This window comes from Salvia splendens, chromosome 3 (genome assembly GCF_004379255.2).
Source record: "Salvia splendens isolate huo1 chromosome 3, SspV2, whole genome shotgun sequence".
Lineage (NCBI taxonomy): Eukaryota > Viridiplantae > Streptophyta > Magnoliopsida > Lamiales > Lamiaceae > Salvia > Salvia splendens.
Window position 1 is genome coordinate 14,404,047 of NC_056034.1, and position 18,806 is coordinate 14,422,852.

At 36.3% G+C, this 18,806-nt stretch overlaps 3 protein-coding genes across 4 annotated transcripts; all 3 read right to left on the minus strand.

Annotated features, from left to right (window-relative positions):
• Window positions 1–1,971: 1,971 nt before the first annotated feature.
• On the minus strand, window positions 1,972–7,077 carry LOC121795102 (probable CoA ligase CCL8). Its single transcript, XM_042193549.1, has 17 exons — window positions 6,716–7,077; window positions 5,786–5,955; window positions 5,337–5,510; window positions 4,923–5,079; window positions 4,766–4,854; window positions 4,484–4,553; window positions 4,032–4,084; window positions 3,818–3,925; window positions 3,642–3,740; window positions 3,405–3,497; window positions 3,231–3,308; window positions 3,033–3,131; window positions 2,848–2,938; window positions 2,688–2,761; window positions 2,425–2,604; window positions 2,276–2,329; window positions 1,972–2,195 (listed from the first exon to the last, which is right to left on the minus strand). Exons 1-17 carry the CDS (start codon window positions 7,020–7,022, stop codon window positions 2,154–2,156), a joined length of 1,938 nt encoding a protein of 645 aa, XP_042049483.1. The 5' UTR covers window positions 7,023–7,077; the 3' UTR covers window positions 1,972–2,153.
• A 3,725-nt stretch (window positions 7,078–10,802) lies between these two features.
• On the minus strand, window positions 10,803–12,454 carry LOC121795148 (protein PLANT CADMIUM RESISTANCE 8-like). Its single transcript, XM_042193605.1, has 4 exons — window positions 11,787–12,454; window positions 11,623–11,694; window positions 11,317–11,529; window positions 10,803–11,120 (listed from the first exon to the last, which is right to left on the minus strand). The coding sequence occupies exons 1-4, from the start codon at window positions 11,938–11,940 to the stop codon at window positions 11,047–11,049; spliced, it is 513 nt and encodes a 170-aa protein (XP_042049539.1). The 5' UTR covers window positions 11,941–12,454; the 3' UTR covers window positions 10,803–11,046.
• On the minus strand, window positions 11,962–16,950 carry LOC121795109 (probable plastidic glucose transporter 2). 2 transcript variants are annotated; one of them, XR_006049403.1, is made up of 16 exons: window positions 16,752–16,950; window positions 16,247–16,400; window positions 15,847–15,949; window positions 15,706–15,773; window positions 15,489–15,621; window positions 15,245–15,344; window positions 15,032–15,144; window positions 14,712–14,805; window positions 14,327–14,483; window positions 14,085–14,228; window positions 13,941–14,014; window positions 13,716–13,804; window positions 13,430–13,544; window positions 12,943–13,299; window positions 12,519–12,609; window positions 11,962–11,988 (listed from the first exon to the last, which is right to left on the minus strand). XR_006049403.1 is itself a non-coding variant. In XM_042193555.1 (14 exons), exons 2-14 carry the CDS (start codon window positions 16,365–16,367, stop codon window positions 13,117–13,119), a joined length of 1,494 nt encoding a protein of 497 aa, XP_042049489.1. In that variant the 5' UTR covers window positions 16,368–16,400; window positions 16,752–16,950; the 3' UTR covers window positions 12,809–13,116. The 2 variants fall into 2 exon arrangements, 1 of the variants encoding a protein (XP_042049489.1); XM_042193555.1 differs by lacking the exons at window positions 11,962–11,988; window positions 12,519–12,609 and having other exon boundaries at window positions 12,809–13,299.
• Window positions 16,951–18,806: the final 1,856 nt, after the last annotated feature.

Consider the following 18,806-nt stretch of genomic DNA (forward strand, 5'->3'; position numbering starts at 1 on the left):
TTATTTACACTCTTCTTAGATATTGCAGCTTAGACTGACGTACTAGATTTTTTTTTATTTATGCCTCGTAATTCATTTCAAATCCCATTTGGGTTTAGTTAATTTTGATAAATTATAATAATCTTTATAATAGTTGATTTTGTAAGTGAACGCATATAACTTCGTAACCACTAGCGAATTTGAGGGGGCAGGGTTTTAGATGAAGCCAAATAATATTATTTTTTATATATTTTTTAATAAATATATTGTGAAATTAATGCTACACATTATTTACATCCAACCAGTGATACTTCTCATTAAAAACCCTAATCTCCCAAGTAATAATGTGACATATGACTGAATAGTAGAAAAAAAAATAGAGCTACAAGATCCACCAACCACAGAACGACACACACAACTAAATGTATAGTGAAAATTAGTCGGTGGGTAGATGGGATAAGATAGCTCTTTGAGTGGACAGGACTCCCTCAGTTTCCTCATAGTTCAGGCGAAACTTTTCGGCATTGGGTTTAAGAAAGGAATGTTGAGTGTGTTAAATAAATAGATAAAAAGATAAGAAAGAGAAAGATGTAGAGAGAATAAAGTAAATAGTGAATATAGTATAAAGAATAAAGTAAGAGAGAGTAAAGTAAGAAAGTATAAAAGATACTATACATGAAAATGACTCAACTATGAAGGAATTTCCTGGAATGGAAAAATGACTCAACTATGAGGGAACGGAGGGAGTACCATCTAATTTGTCCTCTTTAATTGGCTCTACCAATCTCTCCACCAACAATAAAAGATAATGAAAACTTTAGAAATTATTGTAACATCATGACCTATCAAGAGAGATTCAGCGAATTAAGAAAATGAAACTCATGGAGTCGGACACATGAAGAAGATTGTCACCAATGTCAAAAGATAGAAGCTAGCAATGCGATGACTTTCGATAATGAATGACGACCAAAAATGACAATAGGGCCGATCGATCCGGACCACGTCTGGATGGCCATTGGAGACACCTATCCGGATGTCGAATTTATAAAACCTTTCAATTAAAAGTTATAAAAGCTTTATCTTTCGTAACCATGATGTCATAAAATCATCACTCCACATTCTACTGAAAAATACTTTGTAATTCTCTTTTGACATTCCACTTGCAAAAAAGGGTTACCTTTTTATTTTATTTTAAAGAGTGTATATACACACAGTATACTTATAGTACTATTTGTTTAACTACTGTTTAGTTTGTTGGGGTGGGGGATATGTGGCTAAGACAAAGGTCAACACAATCATCAATTCATCAAGTACTAAAATAACATACAAGATGGGCTGTCTGATTTTGCTTTTCAAAAGGGCTTTAATCTTTCGTCATTTTTATATTTTCAATTTTGTTATTTTGGAGAAGGAATAGTGTGACAGCAATGGTTAATGGGTTTGGATACGGCTTAATAATTTTTACTTTATCTAATTTCTTCTATTGATCAAGAATCACACCCCATCCATTGGATTTTACAAAACTCCCCACATTTGTAATTTTATTAAACATCAACCGATCCAACAAATTGAGCAAGCAATTTTGACTATAAAACAGGTCAATTTGGCAAAAGGGGAATATAAACGTCAAAACTTGATCGTTTAAAATCCTCAATATCTTACACCATTATTGCCCAACTAATTTATTAATCACAAATAATGTTAGATATTCGAACAGGCCGATATAATAACCAATGACAGCCCAAAATAGTTTATGTCAAGCCCATTAGGCCCATTTAACTGTTCAACATAATAAAGTTACTAATTTAATGTTTCAAAACCACATTATCGATTTCAGTAATAAAAATACATCATTTCATAGGTAATTCAAACAACATCCAAGCATTTAGTAAACTAATAGTGTTGCAAAAATTTAAAATATCAAAATTCCAATAAAAAAAATGCTCCAGTGTTTAACTGCAATGCCAACACGAAGCTTCAAGGATAGCCAGATTAACATCCCTAAATTATATTTTATTCAATGAGTTACATACCACTTACATATAAAAAAATATTCACCCTAAAATAAACAATTGGGATTTCAACTCAGATCATTCAAAAAAGCATCCAATGCAAATACATTTTGAACAAACCATAGTAAAATTCAAATTTTCACCTTGATTTTCTTCTCTTTATCACTCATCAGATAGCTTCTTCTTGAGCTCCTTCTTGTTCACCTGATATTTAGCAAGATTTCGGGATTAACGACTAATATTGGGGGTTCGGAAGAAGAAAAACCAAGTGAAGAATAGATCACCTTTCCCATAGCATTGCGAGGCAGCGATTCCCACAGCAATAGACGAGTCGGTATCTGTAAAAAGCACCAGCAGTAATAAGCACGGAACGATCCCTTTTAGGTTAAGACGTTTATCAATAGAAACGAGTGCTCTATCTATCGTATGATACCTTATATGGTGCAAGTTTCTCTTTAGCCCATGTGGACAGTTCTTCCAAAGATAGCGCGGGCTTCAACTCCTCGTCTCCTTTCCTTTTAATCTCTGCATCGGGTATCACTATAGCAGTTACAGCTTCGCCATAGGCTTTGTCTGGCAATCCCAACACACAACACTCTGAAATAGTTGGATGCTGCACAAGTAGAGGTGGTTTAACTGTCAAGAGAAATCACTTCAACACGTCCGTTCAAGTAAATAGATGAGAAACAAACCAACCTCTAAAAGAACTGCCTCGATTTCTAGAGCAGATAATTTGTAGCCACCAACCTTCAGAATATCAGCATTAGTACCTGAATTACGAGACAGCTCGTTATATAAGTCATATCATAGTAGAAACCGTTAAGGCTTGAATCTTTGAGACGTTAAATGTGCTTACGTCCCAAGATGATATAGTATCCGTCTTCATCCACTCTGGCGGCATCTCCAGTTTTGAAGAAACCACCATCGATAAACGACTCCTTAGTCACCTGGCAACATCTCATAACGAACTCAGATGAGAAGCCGGGCCCTCTTTTGATCCTTGTTAAATAGTGTTTAAAACTCGAGAGTAGTTCATAATACCTCGGGTAGCTTCCAATATTCCTTGAATAACGAAGGACTTTTTATGTAGAGGTCGCCAGATTCAGCATCAGTACTACCGTCTTCAGCAATGAGCTTGGCCTATCAAAAAGGAATGCATTTTGAGTATGTTTTTTTATTTCAAAGATATAAGCAAAGCATCAACGAGATATCTGTTTTTTCACAACTTAAACTACTAACCTGCACACCAGGAAGTGGATTGCCGACGGTACCCCCCTTCCGCTTGCCATGTAGGGGATTCGATAGTGCCATGACAAACTATAAAATTTGAGACACCAAAGTAAACCAGGAGCCGTTAATCAGGATCAGCAATTATATTCAACCTCAAGAAGTGTTTGTGAAGATTGCACTGACCTCTGTCATGCCGTACCGTTCCAGAAGGCAGTGGCCAGTGATAGATTCCCACTGTTGCATTACCGGAAGAGGGAGAGCTGAAGAGCCACACATCTGTCAATCAAGAGACTTTTGTTCAACAACTTGCAACGACAGGATAAAATAAAAAGGAAACGTCTAACAACAATATCTAGCAGCCGAGGTTTTACCAATATTTCTTTTTTCATGGTTTCACGTGAAAAGAGATAATTGACCTACCATAAGACGCAACTTTCTTGCAGCTGTAGCCGAAGCAGTTTGTAGTTCAGGTTCCATCGATTCATACCCTTGTATTAAACGTGTGTACATGGTTGGAACCTACAGAAGTGAAAGTCAGCTAATATAACATTATCAGAGCGCAATTTCAACTTGATGCTGTAAAATGCTTAACTTACTCCGGTGAACACAGTTATAGCATCGTCGGCTTTCGTTTGGTCTTCCGGGTAAGATTCTCGCCATCTCTGCCAGATTCCCCTTACACTGAATTTCGGCATGAATTCAACCTTTTACAGAAGAGCATAACCCACAACCAGCAGAAATCTCATTATATGATGGAATCATCAAAAAGAGGTTGCAAAGTTTATAACGACTGAATTTCAAGGGCTTTACCATTGAACCAGCGTACAACGGAGCAAGCAGCGCGTTAAACATGCCGTGCACATGTATAAAAGAAGTTAAGACCAACAAACAACACTTGGAAAACAGATCGCTTCACAAGAACTAGCCAACAAATGGAACCTCTCCAAAATGCTCCCTCCGTCCCATTAAAATATGGACATTTGGGATGCCGCGGGAATTAATGCATAATTGGTAAAGTAAGAGAGAGGATGAAACGAGTAGTTAAAATAGTGTTAGTGGATAGTGGGATACCCATTATTATTAGTGTTTAATGGTGGGCCCTAATAGTATAAGTTATTAAGTTGTAAATAAATTGATGTAGAACTTTCCATAAATGGAAATGAGCTATTTTTATGAGACAGGCGGAAAAGATAGGTGTCCCTACTGCTATGTGACGGAGGGAGTACAAAAGAGGTACTATTAAAAGACGCATTTAAGGATATGATGTAGTGGAAGGCAATGCAAGAACTTATCGTCAGATGTGTATCCCCACGCATCAGACAGCATTTGGACCTGATATCACGGGGATATTAGCATCAGAGATTGCTATCTGGAAGTTTATGCGCTGTAATTGTAAAACGAGATACAAAAAGTAAATCAATTTTGAGAAAGAATAATAGAACTAACTTGACAGTATAATCATGACGATAATCATGTCCATTCATGGATCAATAATAGCATGCCAAATTGATATCTTAAGAGGGAAACTGGCATGCAAGAAATACCTGTGATAATATACCTTCGTGTGTGTGCACAGCACCTTTAGGCTTCCCTGTCGTGCCACTTGTATAGATGATCAGTGCAGGATCATCTCCTACAATAAAGCATCGAGTAAATCGTAGCAGGCAGAATAAATACAGATGACCATGAAGGCAAACACACCACTAATCGCATGAGAAACTTCAGTTTCCAGTGAATTATTGTGATCATCTCCAGTCGATGAAACAGGGGGAAGGAGGGAGAATTGAGAAGAAGTCTTGGCAGCAACGGCTTTCATTAGTTCTTGATGATCTTCGGTACTCAGGATCATGATAATATCCTATATCAACACGAGATCCAGAATATTACTGATTGTATGTACACTACCTATCATGTAATTTTCATATTCTCCGGCGACAAATATGATTAAAGGACGTTGGGCCACAATACTATTAGAACTCCCAAGCTAAAATTATGCAAGAGTAAACAGGGTTTAGAGTTGTACTTCAGCGCCGGAAATATCTAATTTAAGAACACCTATCTAGAAAATGGGCGGAGCTAGCAACATGTGACAATACAGGATGAAGATAGACGAACCGCATCATTCATCACATGCAGAAGCTCTGCTTCCGGGTAGCTGAGTGCAAGGGGAACTGCAACACCTCCACTGAACCATGTTCCGAGCACTCCAGCAACAAACTCGGGAGAAGGTTTAGCAACAATTCCAATACGAGCTCCAGCAAGATGGTTGTTTTTCCCAGGGCCATTGACCTACAATATAAGCACGTGTACATCGTATCATAGTCATTTCACAAACTCCCACATCAATTAGAAAAGAAAATCAAATTATCAGACTCTAATAATAAATCCCCAAACACATTTGAAATGCTGTATTCAGAATCTTACTTAAATAACAAATAGATTTTCACCATTTCTTCAAAAAAACATAGAGAAAGTTACTTTTCCTCTTATAAATCCCTAATTACTTAGCAAAATCCATAGCCTGCAGACCGAGTGTGCGAAGTAGAAAATAAATTCGAACTTACAGTTTTTAAATCAGCAGTGGATAAAGTGTTAGATATGTTCTTAGCAGCTTCAACCAGCTGACGATAAGTATGGCTTTTTTTATCCGATTTTATTGCAATACTATCTGGAGATGTAGATACTCTATGGGAAACTTTCTTGGCTAGCTCCATGACTATACTCTTATGTGTAACTGCAAATTGATAGCCAAAAAATGAGACAAAAAACTTTAGTTCAAAAATTTCAGCTACTTCACCAAACAATTCAACAAACTTATACCAATTTGTCAAGAATGTAGACAAGTGGCTTATCTTTATAAAAAACAACCCTTGTCCCTTGATTATTCGACGCAAATGACGAGAATTAAGGATTTCCAAGACGCACTTTACCAAGTTTCATAGAGCTATGATCATGCTCAATTGAGAAGACACACAAACAACAATAGTTCACTATCCAGCCCAATCTCAACTTGAAACTAGAGTAGAATGTTCAGCTAAGTATCAAGTAAAAATTTTGTTTTTATTTTCCGTACATATACTCCCACATACATACAATTCATTAATTTATAGAGTAGAGAGTAAAGGTTCATGATTCTACAAATCAATTCAAGCTCAAGCTAGCCAACTAATCATGACACAATGATTTTAGCCAACTCAACATCTCTTCAAGCCGTTTACAAGTTCTTACACATCAGAGATTACAAAGCCCCACAAACAAAAGACATGCAAATCAACTCAAAATTCTCACTGCATTAACCAAAAGCTACAACATCCACCTATCTCAGCTCCCTCACCCAGAAAAACAAAATCCCACAAAACAGAAATAGCTTAAACAATCGAGAACCCTCTCAATTCCCAATTTTTCTTCCCAAGGCACAACTAGCACTGATCAAATATCACCCATTCCTCTTAAACCATCAAGAAAAGGGCGAGATAAAAGCAAAGAAGGATTACCAGAAGAAAGCAAGCGAGTCTGAGAGGTGGAAAAGTTTGGAACTTTAATAGACACAGAAGTCAAAGAAAGCAAGAATCGGAGAATTGAATGGGAAGAAGAGCAAGGGCAAGAGGTGGTGAGGCTCAACCGGACCAAGTGGTTGGATGTCTTAAATACCCCCATCCAATTAGGTGGTCTGAAATTAAGAAAAAGGTCAGTAACGTATTTAATTAGAACATTGTATCCCACTCCATTTCTTGACGGTGCTACGTGGGCGTCTTCAATCTGGAATCTTTTGTGGCGGGTGGTTCTTGATTCCGGAAGCATGTGTTTTCGCAATGGGGTTTTGAAGTGGCAATTTGTGGAGGCTTTGGAAAGGCGGAAGAACTTTCAATCTTGGGAATTTAATTTAATACTTATACAAATAGAAATAAAATGGAATTAGTGAATTGATATGATATTTAATAATCATAGTTAGGGATGTCAATGTAGCCCGCAACCCGTGGGCTGACCCGAATAGCCCGCCAAATTTATAGGGTTAGGGCTGGAAATTTCTAGCCCGATAAAATTAAAACCCGATTAGCCCGCACCCGATTAACCCGCGACCCGTTAGGGCTAGACCCGAAAACCCGATGGGCTGGCCCGAAAACCCGATAAAATTTCTATTATTCAATTTTTTACTCATAATTCGACATTTTATTGATTAATTTTATAATATAGATAACTAAAAAAATAACTTTCAACTTTATATTAAATATATAAATTATATATTGAATTTTTATTAATATAATAATTGATAAATAAATTAAAAACTTCAAATTCACTTAAAAAAATATTTAAATTTCTACAACATGCATTCAAATTTCTCGAAATATCTCAAATATTAGTATTTGATCATGTTTATGATTGAGTTTGACCATATATCTCAAATGTATCATAATTAAATATTTTACATTTTATGAATATAACTAATTTTCATCGTTATTTATTGGATTGATTGCATGTTAATCTTATCGCTAGCAACCCGTTTAACCCGCTGGGCTAGCCCGAAACCCGAGCTTTTAGGGTTAGGGTTGAACTTTTACAACCCGAAAAAATTCACAACCCGATTAGCCCGCACCCGATTGACCCGCAACCCGAGTAGGGCCGACCCGAAACCCGATGGGCCGACCCGATTGACATCCCTAATCATAGTTTCGGAAATATAGCCAATTTGCGTGTAAAATGAAAAATGTATTGTCCCAATTTATTTGATCTAATTAATGATGATGAATATTGAGAATCTTTCAAAATAATAGGACTACTATATAATTGTAACCTCAATCTATTAACACCGAATTAAAGTATAAATTACACCATAAAATAATAAATAAAAATAAAAATGAAAAAATGTGACCCGAAATACGAAACAATAAATCTTGAAAAAAGAATATCTTATATGTGAATAGCTAATTATCTAATTACACATATGACATTATTTGTTATGGCGTCGGCTGTCGAGTATACAATCTTTTTTTATGGATAAATAAAGATATTGCTTCTTTCCCATAAATATAAGCATCTTTATTTATAGAAAATGTCTCTAACTCATTAGTCATGTAAGATAATTTATTTACAAGTTATATTAATATGGCCCAACATTATAATTTCTTAAACATTTACAATAATTTTGGTCTCACCATCCACTAATATTATTTTAACTACATTTCTTTTCATCTCTCTTTATCAATTTTACATTAATTCTCGTGTCATTTCAAATACATACTATATTTTTATGGGACGGGGGTAATAAACTTGAACTCAATCTTTATCTTCTGACATTTAACTAATCCCTTCGTCCATCAATACAAGACCAAATTTGGGTGGACACGTGTGTCAAAAAATGTAGAAAGTGGATAGAAAAGGTGAAAGATGAGTGCTACTTTTATAGATTAGTTTTATAGTGAAATAAAAGTGAAATAAAGTTAGTAGAATATGAGGTTTAATACCTAAAGTAATAAAAAAGTAAATGGAATATTTATTGATGGATGGATGATAAAAACAGAACTATTATTAGTGAACGAGAAGAGTACTATTATTTAGTTGGGTCAATGCAAAACGCAAATATGCATTTTTTTGCACTCATTTTTTGGGTCAACGCAAATATGCATTTTTTTTGGCACTCATTTTTGAGAAGGTTGCAAACTGTAATAAATTTTTACTACTACCATTACTACTACTATTTACTTCATCTATTCTTTTTGTGGATAAATAAAAGAAAAAAAATTAAAGATTGGAAGATGATAAACTTGAACTCAATCTTTAGCTTCTAACATTTACTTCATCTATTCTTTATGTGGATAATACCTAATCTATTCTTTTTGTGGATAAATAAAGAAAAAATTTAAAGATTGGAAGATGATAAACTTGAACTCAATCTTTAGCTTTTAACATTTAACTATTTCTTTCTTCTCATAAAAATAAGAATATTTAGAAGATACAAGTTTTAATACACAATTAATAAAGTAAAAGATGGAAAGAAAAAATAATTGAAATATTGTTAGTGGATCATAAGATACATCTCAATATCTCATTAGAAAAAAAAAATTGCAAAAAATAAAAGAGATTATTTTTATATGACAAATTAAAATAAAAATGATTTTTACGGACAGATCAAGTACTAATTCAGTTGCTCAACGCAAATATGCACTCATTTTTTGAGAGACATGTTGCAATAAATTTTTCAACTAGTAGTACTATTTCCCTCATCTAACATTTTTGAATTCTTCGGTTCACAATAAATATTTGCAGGTAGTATCATTTATTATACAGGTGGCAAGTGGAAATGATCTTGAATTTAATAATAAATCTGTTTTATTACTATCTACATTTTCGGCCTCTTATTTATAATCAATTCAATAATTTCAATTTGAAACATTGATTTTTATATATGAGAAAAACTTTGGTGAAAGCGTGCACCATTGCTAATACTAATCATGATATTTATGACTTTAATGGTGATATTTAGATATTAAATACAATGATGATTTGAATTTTTGTCACATAGTTTTCATACAAGACGACTCTCTTTATATAATTTAGTAGAGTGATACTAAACAACCGCGCTATGGTCAACCAAGTTTTTCTCTCTTATTTTACCGTGTCTCCACTTTAACTATTCATTATTATTTTTATAAAACGAGTGCTCAAAAGTGACTGAGACTGCTAAAGCTGGACATATGACGTAGTATGCAATAAATTAAAATGATAATAGTGATTCGTGTCCTATTATTTTATTTTAAAATCATTTTTGCAGAGTTTTCTTAGTGTTATTAGAACTCAAGTAAATTATAAAATTAATTTAGTTAAATAATAATGTCATTAGGACTTCTCTAATAAATCAAAAGATTGGATGAAATTAAATCACTAATTGACTTTTGCAATATTTGATATTAGGTACATTAAAAAAAATATTCAATCAAATCATTATTTGATTTATCTATTTTACAACATTATATCCCAATCAAGACTGGATGAGAATAATTCAGTGTATTTACTTTGCAGTATTAAATCTTAAACACTAATGTCAGAGGATTTCTTTCATTGACAAAATAGCTCAAAGAGAGTAATTATGTTTGATCTATTTATTTACTGTGATATTAGAATTCAAGTAAACTAACAAATAAATCTATTCCAATAACAAATTCATTAGAGTTTCTCAAATAAGGTTCAATGAAATTAAATTACTTATTTAATTTGTCAATGTTAGATATGATCTCAAGTGTATTAAAAAATATTCAATCAATATTATAAGAATGCATGGTGCGAACGACCTAATCGAGAGAGGTGGTGGGGTCGGTGTAAGTGGGGCTTTTAACTTTTATGATTTTTTTTAAATTAATCTTATCACTAAAAGAGAATATAATTTATATGTTGCTAAGTTATCCAACTCTCAAAACAAGTATCAAGATGTATCTCATTTCTCAATACTAGATAACATTGAGAGTTAGTAGTTTGGGCTAAATGAACCCAAGTTGAAAAGCCCCAAGTCTTGGGCAGTTTCTAGCCACTTAATCTACTATCATTGTACTGCTGCAAATTGCAAGTGCCAAAAAAATTACAACTACATTAACAACCAAGCAAGAATACACCCCACAAGTTATGGGAATATGATTATTAGAATCGAGAGAGAACATTTTTGTATACTACATATTACAATAGGTAAGATTAAGAAAAAGCAAGAAAATGGGAAGAAAAAAAACAATACAACCTTACTAGAATAAGAAACAAATGCTTGCACAAGAACCATAATTTAGTCCGAAGATAACGAATGCAGATTCCCACAATATTTAAAAAACATTTATTTTACCAACTATTTCGACATAGCTTGAGCCGGAGGAGCCTCATTCCCATACTGGTGCTGTTGAGCAACGATTCCATTCCATCCTGCATTCCATTTCATCACATCAAATACCATTATTCAATTAGTATATTATTAACATCAATTTTCCCACTTCACCTATAATAGATCATGTGAATTGCAATAAAATAAAATAAAGTTACTCCCTAAGGTTTTTTAGACACATACTGTATCACTTTGAGTGGGATAGAAAGAGTTAAAACTGTAGGATGAAGTTATTACCAAGAGTCGGGTCGAGGCCTCTACTCTTGAGTTCCCTCGACTCTTGGCAGAGGGCACAGCAAGGGCAGAAAATGTGTGAAACGACGTCGCTGTAAGGCGCCTCGACTAGCCCATATTTGTTCCTCAACTTGGATCTGTACTTGGATCCCATGATCCATTGGGAGCAAACAGCAGGCATCATCAACATGTATATGAAACTCCCCAATGGACAGGCTGCATCCATTCACCATCACCAAATCAACTCATTTTCTAGCATTTTTTCACTATAAATCTTTCCAAACTTAGTACTATACATAAAGGGCTTACTCATTTCTCCTTCGTCCAAAACCTCGGCTATCTGTCCGAACGTGACACATGGTAATAACGCCGTCATCACAGCTGCCAAACCAAACATATCAAGCCATGTTAACACCACACAAGAATCAAATGATGAAAATGATTAAAAAAAAAAAACATTTGCAATTTATTACCTTGGGTTTGGTCGAGATGGCAGTCAAATAGTCCAGTGCTCCACGGCCTTCCAACGGGCTGAGGCTGCATTGGATGATGAGTTTGAGGGTACGAGCCCACAGCGACGCCCTTCACCGGGCTCTGGACTTCCCCAGCCGTCTCGATTCTTCCCATGATGTGCTAGTACTTACTACTCTTTCTTGATTTGTGCAATGGTATTTTCTTGACCATATATAAAGATGGCAAAAATATTATAGTCAACTAGGGAATTTGGTTTGTGATAAATTTGAATATGTTACAACTTGCAAGGGCAAAGGGTCCCTTGATTTGGATGACATGGTTTGAGTCATCGTCTGCGGCTAATAATCCAATCACATATTTTTTTTATTCTGTCTATTTTCTTTGCAGAAAGCTTACTTTTCACATTAATATCATTTTTAAAAATAATTAGTGATATACATAAGGTCAAAGTCAATGGGATATGAGCTTGCTAGCTTATCCATGTGAAATGAAAACAGAAAATCATGCTTTGATTTTGCGCAATATTCTAAAATCATTTGTTTTCTCATGGAAACTCAACTGCTCTTTCCGAATTCAAACATTGACTTTGAAGCGTACACAACTGTTATTAGCAATAAAAAATGATGAAACACATGCTTCAATGCAAATTATGCAATGAATTAGTATGAAGAAGAAGAAGAAGAATAATTTTAACCTTTTAACTACATGGTGTATATGATAAGTAAAGGTACCTCCAAAAGGATTGCTTCTTCTCTCTCTATCATCTGGTTTGCAACGGGATCCAACGTCGAGTCATCGAGTGGAAGCCATTTTCGCCACCATCTAGTAGAAGGTCGCGTGAGAAACTCGAGCATTGCCAAATTTAACTTTAAATCGTAGCTTTTGGAAACTCACTCTTTCCCAAATTTGGAAAACTTTACATTTTCAACTTGATCCACCGCGACAACAAAATCCAACTTAGTTGGAAAGAGTCATCACAGATATATTGAGAAATCATTATTAATCACCTTTTAAACAATCATATTATAAAAGAATTCATTCACATAGTAGATGTGTTGATTTAATACTACCATAATACCATTATTCAAGTCTAAAAAATAAGAAACTAAAAATGCTATTTATAAAAATAAAGAATTAGTACTAATATAATTTAACTTGAAGTTTCTTTTTCTTCCCCATCAATCTGAAATGGCTGAAACTCTGAAGTTCAATTAATGCACCATGTTTGCTCCATTTCTTCTCCGCCCAAACCCACCTCGCTCCTCCGTGGTCCAGACTCCAGTGTCCGCTGGGGCGGCAGCTTGGCTTACGCTGGCTTCTGCGCTGCTGCTAATCAACCGGAACAAGTGCCATTTCAATTTCTTGCAGTGACTTCCCTTTAGTTTCTATAACATTCTTTTTCACAAAAACTGTAGCCATCAAGCAAAAGGTGCCAAAGATTGTGTACAGAATTTGTGGCCCCAGCATTTCCAGCAGATTCAGAAACAATAATCCAACAAAAAAATTGATCACCTGTACATGCAGAGAAATATGGTATAGTTATTTAGAGTCATCAATTTATACTTATATGCATGCGAAAGAAATGTCTCATCTTAGATAAAGTAAGAATGGAAGATAACATTAATGTGTCAAGTCCATTTACCCAGTGTACAGACATGCACACAGCCATCGCCTTAGCCCTAATCCGGCTCGGTAGTATTTCTGATAGGAGCAGACCAGGGACAGGCCCAGCACCTAAAGAAAATGTCAAGACGAACCTGTATCAACGAAGAAAACAATCGTCAGACGACCACATAAGCTATTCGTGTTTCAGTCCTTTATGTTTGTTTGATATTTGTGATTGATTTCGGATATAGATTGGGGAAGGGAATTTTTGGTCAATGGAAGAATAAAATTTTTGTGGAGTTAAAAATGATGATCATACTCACAGCAGCATTCCACCAACAGATAGATATAAATTTGTGGAGGCAGACATAATATCACTTGCAGCAATAACTTGTAAACCCATAGCTACTACCTGAAAATAAAAATAAAGTAAACATCAACAACAAAAATTACATAGTTGGATAGTCTAAAAAAATGCAATTTTTATCGAGAAAAAAGGATGGTTCCGATTTTTCAAATGAGGATCTGAGGGGGAGAGTTTTACTTGCCATGCCCAAGAAACTCCCAACAAGAAGCAGCTTCCTTCCTAATCTATCCATCAGAATCATGGCAACAATAGATCCTGAGAAAGTGATAAAGGTGACGCGATGGTAATAGGAATAGCCGGAATATATTTGGTGCCACTACTTCACCTGATAAGTTTACAACTCCAATACATATGTTTCCACTATCAGAAGGCACTCCAGCACTCTTAAAAACAGTTGAAGAAAAAAAGAATACAGCATTGATGCCCGATAGCTGCTGAAAGGCAAATAGGGCGGACCCAATGAACACCACTGCATGAAACATAAAAAAGACAACGGTGTTTACAATACAGGGGAGGGTTCAAGTGACAGACACAGAGAGAGAGAGTATCGTGCTGATAGAAATTTACCTTTAAAATGGCGTCCATGGAGTAACTCTAAAAATTTAACAGCAGCCACCTCATCAGCTCTATTATCTGATTTTGACAATTCTGCCATTGCAGATTTAACATGTGCTGCTCCAAAAAGCCTGTCGAGTTCCTCTTCTGTTTGAGCAATTCTTCCTCTCTAAGACAATAAATAAAAATATAAACAAGCAGAAGAAAGACAGTGAGCACAAGCCAAATGATAAGGACAATTGTACCGCACAAACGCAACTAGCAGGCAAAGTTAAAAGAGTTTAACTGGAACCACATCATTAAGCACCCAATTAGGCTATTCTCACTTTATGCAGAAGCATTACATTACACACCGAAACTTTTAGCAGTAACAAGCAAAAGGATGAAATCTAAACACCTTGTAAAGCCAGTGTGGAGACTCTGTAGAGAACTCCATCAAAAGAGCCAGCAAGGCAGCAGGAATAGTAGATACCCAAAAGCAAACTCTCCACCTGCAGGAACCATCATTAAATTAAAATGCTAAAGAATAGGCATGCTAGAAAATTTCTCACACAACACGGTGGAATTTTATTGCAAGAAACAGAATGCATTTGCTGCATCATAACCACTTGAAGTAACTAACTCATGCTGCCTTTTAAGCAGGAAACATTTCAAGGAATAAAGAGGAGGGGGGGGGGATTTAACTAAACTATTACATTCTTAAGTCATGCCGGTTACCAGCTAGTGTCATTTTTAGCAGGAATCCCGATGAGGAGAGCTGTCATAAGTCCAAGGCATGTTGCAATCTGGGTGAAACTCCCGTAGGTGCCCCTCACATGAGCTGGTGAAACCTGCATACGAAAGATGATGCATAGTTAAGGAACGGTTCTGAAGATGACAGGCAGTATCTAAGTATCTTCCGAATGCAAAGGGGAGTCACGTTGTCTGTACCTCTGACACATAGAGTGCTGCAACAGGAGGACCAAGACCCATACCAGTCCCGACAAAGAACCTCCCAAGAAGCATACCCTCCAGACTATTAGTTGTGGCACTGAGAGTATATTGCATTTACAAATTAGAAATAAAATATAGCGGAGAACTGCATCAACTCAACACATAAAGGTGTCATTGCCTTAGTAGATTAAGTTTCTATACCTTCATCTTTACAAGATGAGATGGAAAAAAGAAAGTTCACCTCATGGAAGCACCAATAATCATTGGAAGAGCACATAATTGGAATGCTCTCCTACGACCAAGCCCATCGGATATCCATCCACTGAATAAAGAACCGAGAAGTGCACCAGCTAGACATGTACTCACTACCAAACCTGATCACCGTAAAGACTCATCAGAGGGGGATTTAACGGGCATAGCTGATAAAATCGCATTTACAATATAGGATGTGGGAGCACCTTCAGCCAGCGTACTGCCACTGAAGCCTAGTTCCACAGAGATGCTCTCCAATGTGTCATTAACGACCCTGAATAATGGCCCAGTATGTCAACAAATATGAAAAGGTCCTGGGAGAAAGACTTCAAAGAGATCACACAGACCCGAGATGATAGCCAAACAAGAACGATGAGATAGTTGCCACTAGAATATGTGGCAAAGGACGCTGCCATGAAGGATTGCTAATGTGACCACTTTGCGAGTGACCTGAAATTCCATGTGAGAGGGGAGTAAAACATTGTACATGCTTTTGTCACATAACCAACTACATGTTGACTACTCAATCAACATCAGTGATTATAAACTTATTACTATATCGTAAGAAGCTCATAAAAATGTAGTTTCTCTTGAACTACATGTCTTATCTATACTCAGTTAGCAATGCTTAAAATCACAGATACATAAATCTGTAAGAGACCATTCTATTAGCAAAAACATATGCCAAATTGCCAATCACAGATTGCTATAAAACAAACAGAATTCCGAATATTTGAAGTGGCTTACCTAGTAATCCTTCTCTATCATAATCATAATCATAATCATAATCATAATCATAGCCATTGAGATGTTCCTTTGACGATGTGCGCTTGTGCACCAACACAGTTTCACTGTGGCGCCCTCGCATACCTCAATTCTACTGTAGAGATCAAATTGGCCTCTGCTTGATAAAACAAATCATTATATCAATGAAAATCAATTAAAAATACGTTACACCTAATCACCTAACATTTCATGAAAGAAATCAATCACGCAACATAAAACTTAGAAAAGAAGGAATATCATTTCAAAACCTAACATTCTACTCGAACACTTTTTCGTCAGCTGATCAATATCCATCTCTTCATGAATCTCGAAACCGAAAACTTCAGATAGAATCGCATCAACAACTAAAGACAACGGATCATACATCCAACCGTAAACCTATACGAATACGCGTATCTGAAATATTACATCATATCAACAAATTGGCATGCAAATACAAATACTATTCCGAAATCAGCTCGATTACCTCGCACTGTTCGGCCGGTTGGCGGAGGAAATTGGGAATCAAGCGGCTGAATGATCGTGAGTGAATCCAGAAGAAGAGGGGGGAGAGTTAACGTGAATTTTCAGGTTATTGAGCGACAATGCGGTGGACAACAGCGCAGTTGGAGAGGGAGAGAAGGGAGTGTAGTTTAACGAAGAAACAGAAATTATAGGAGAACTTGTTTAGCGTAATCCCACCTTTTATATTAAGCATACCTTTTTATTTAATTCTATAATGAATATAAAGTTATAAATTTTCATTTTTTTGCAATTATGTTATGGTATTCAATTGAAATTAATATTTCAAAACCAAATACTACATTTCGGAAAAATGGATTAAATTCGCAAGCCTTTCGAAATTAGGGATTAAATTCGCTGACCATATTCAGAATATGGGATCGAGGCATGCGAAAATTTAGAAAAAAAAACAAAATCCCTTATTCTGAAAAATTCGCATGCCTCGATCCCATTTTCTGAAAGGTCTGCGAATTTAATCCCTAATTTCGAAAGGCTTGCAAATTTAATTCAATTTTTTCAAAATCTCTAACAATGAAATCATGTTGTTTTATATATACCGTCATGTTTTAATTAAGCCTTAAAATATACTAATGACATCATTTGGTGGAAAATAAAATATATTATAATCAATTTTTACTTTAGCTTGACCATTGAAAAAAAAATGAAAACTTATAACCATATACTCCATTACTCCTATTATAGTTTTAAAAGTTATGCAACTAAAATTTATGATTTAAACCCGACACCCGCGGAAGACTTCCGGCCTTAATCCGCAAACCTGGTCGAGCAGGATTAGTCGGATTCTGTCAAAGGCGTGTTCGGTACACCTATGGTTAAACCAAGAAAAAAAATTATGATTTAAATGACAACTATTGTTAAAAATTACTGTAGTACAATATAATTTTAATATTTTTCTCAAATTTTCATTTTCTTGGCTGTAAGAGCATCCGCAACGGTGGCGCTGCTCGCCACCGCCGTCCGCGCCGCTGGTACGGACGCCACCCGCCGCAGCTGCGCTCGCGCCGCTGGCACGCCGCTGGCATAGCCGTTGGGTTTAAATAATTTTTTTTTTAAAAAAATCGGTTTTAAATTAAAAAAACCGATAAAAAAAAAAAAAAATTCATTTCCCAAAAAAATTATATCCGTTTATAAACGTTTTTTCCCACTTTTTAAATTTTTTTTTAGTTTTTTTTACCCCAAAAATACACACTTTCATCTATAAATACCCTCAATTTCACTCCCAAAAATTCACATCAAACTACATAATTCTCATCATCATTCTCTCATCTCCATTCTCATCTTCAATCTCTCATATCCATTTTCATCTTCATTCTCTCATACCCTACAACATCACTATGTCCGGCCAAGGCGATAACCCTACGGGCTCCCACGGTTGGAACCCCGAATGGTTCGGTTCACAACCGTTTCCTAGTCCGGAAACGGAATATTCGGCCGTTCCGGGTGGCTACCGTCCATACCCAATCGACGACCAAGGTGCCTCCGAAGGACGATACGGGTGGACACCGGAGCCTAGGCCGACCGCCCCCTCCCAACCTCCGCAAGCTCCTACTCGCGGCAGCGGTGTCCGCACACCGTACACGCCGGCGGAGATGGATAAATTGTTCAAGGCGTACTTCGAAATCTCCGAAGATGCGGCGGTTGGCACGAACCAATCGGGCGATCACTTTTGGTGGCGCGTATCTCGCCGGTACAATGCAAACCGGCCGCCGGGAACGATCGAGCGCAACGAGAGTATGGTGCGCAACTGCATCGGCCGAGCCAACGATGAAATTGGCAAGTTCAATGGCTATTTCCTCCAGGAGTCGCGGAATGCCGGGAGCGGCCGGAGCGAGGTCGACATCATCACTGCGGCGCTGAGCACATACCAATCCATGAACGGTAAGTCGTTCAAGTACCTCAACGTTTGGCAGGAAACGCGGTTCCACCCGAGGTATCTGGGAGGCGTAACATGCTCCTCTAGCGGCTCCTCCAAACGGTCAAGGTCGGTATCCCTATCCGA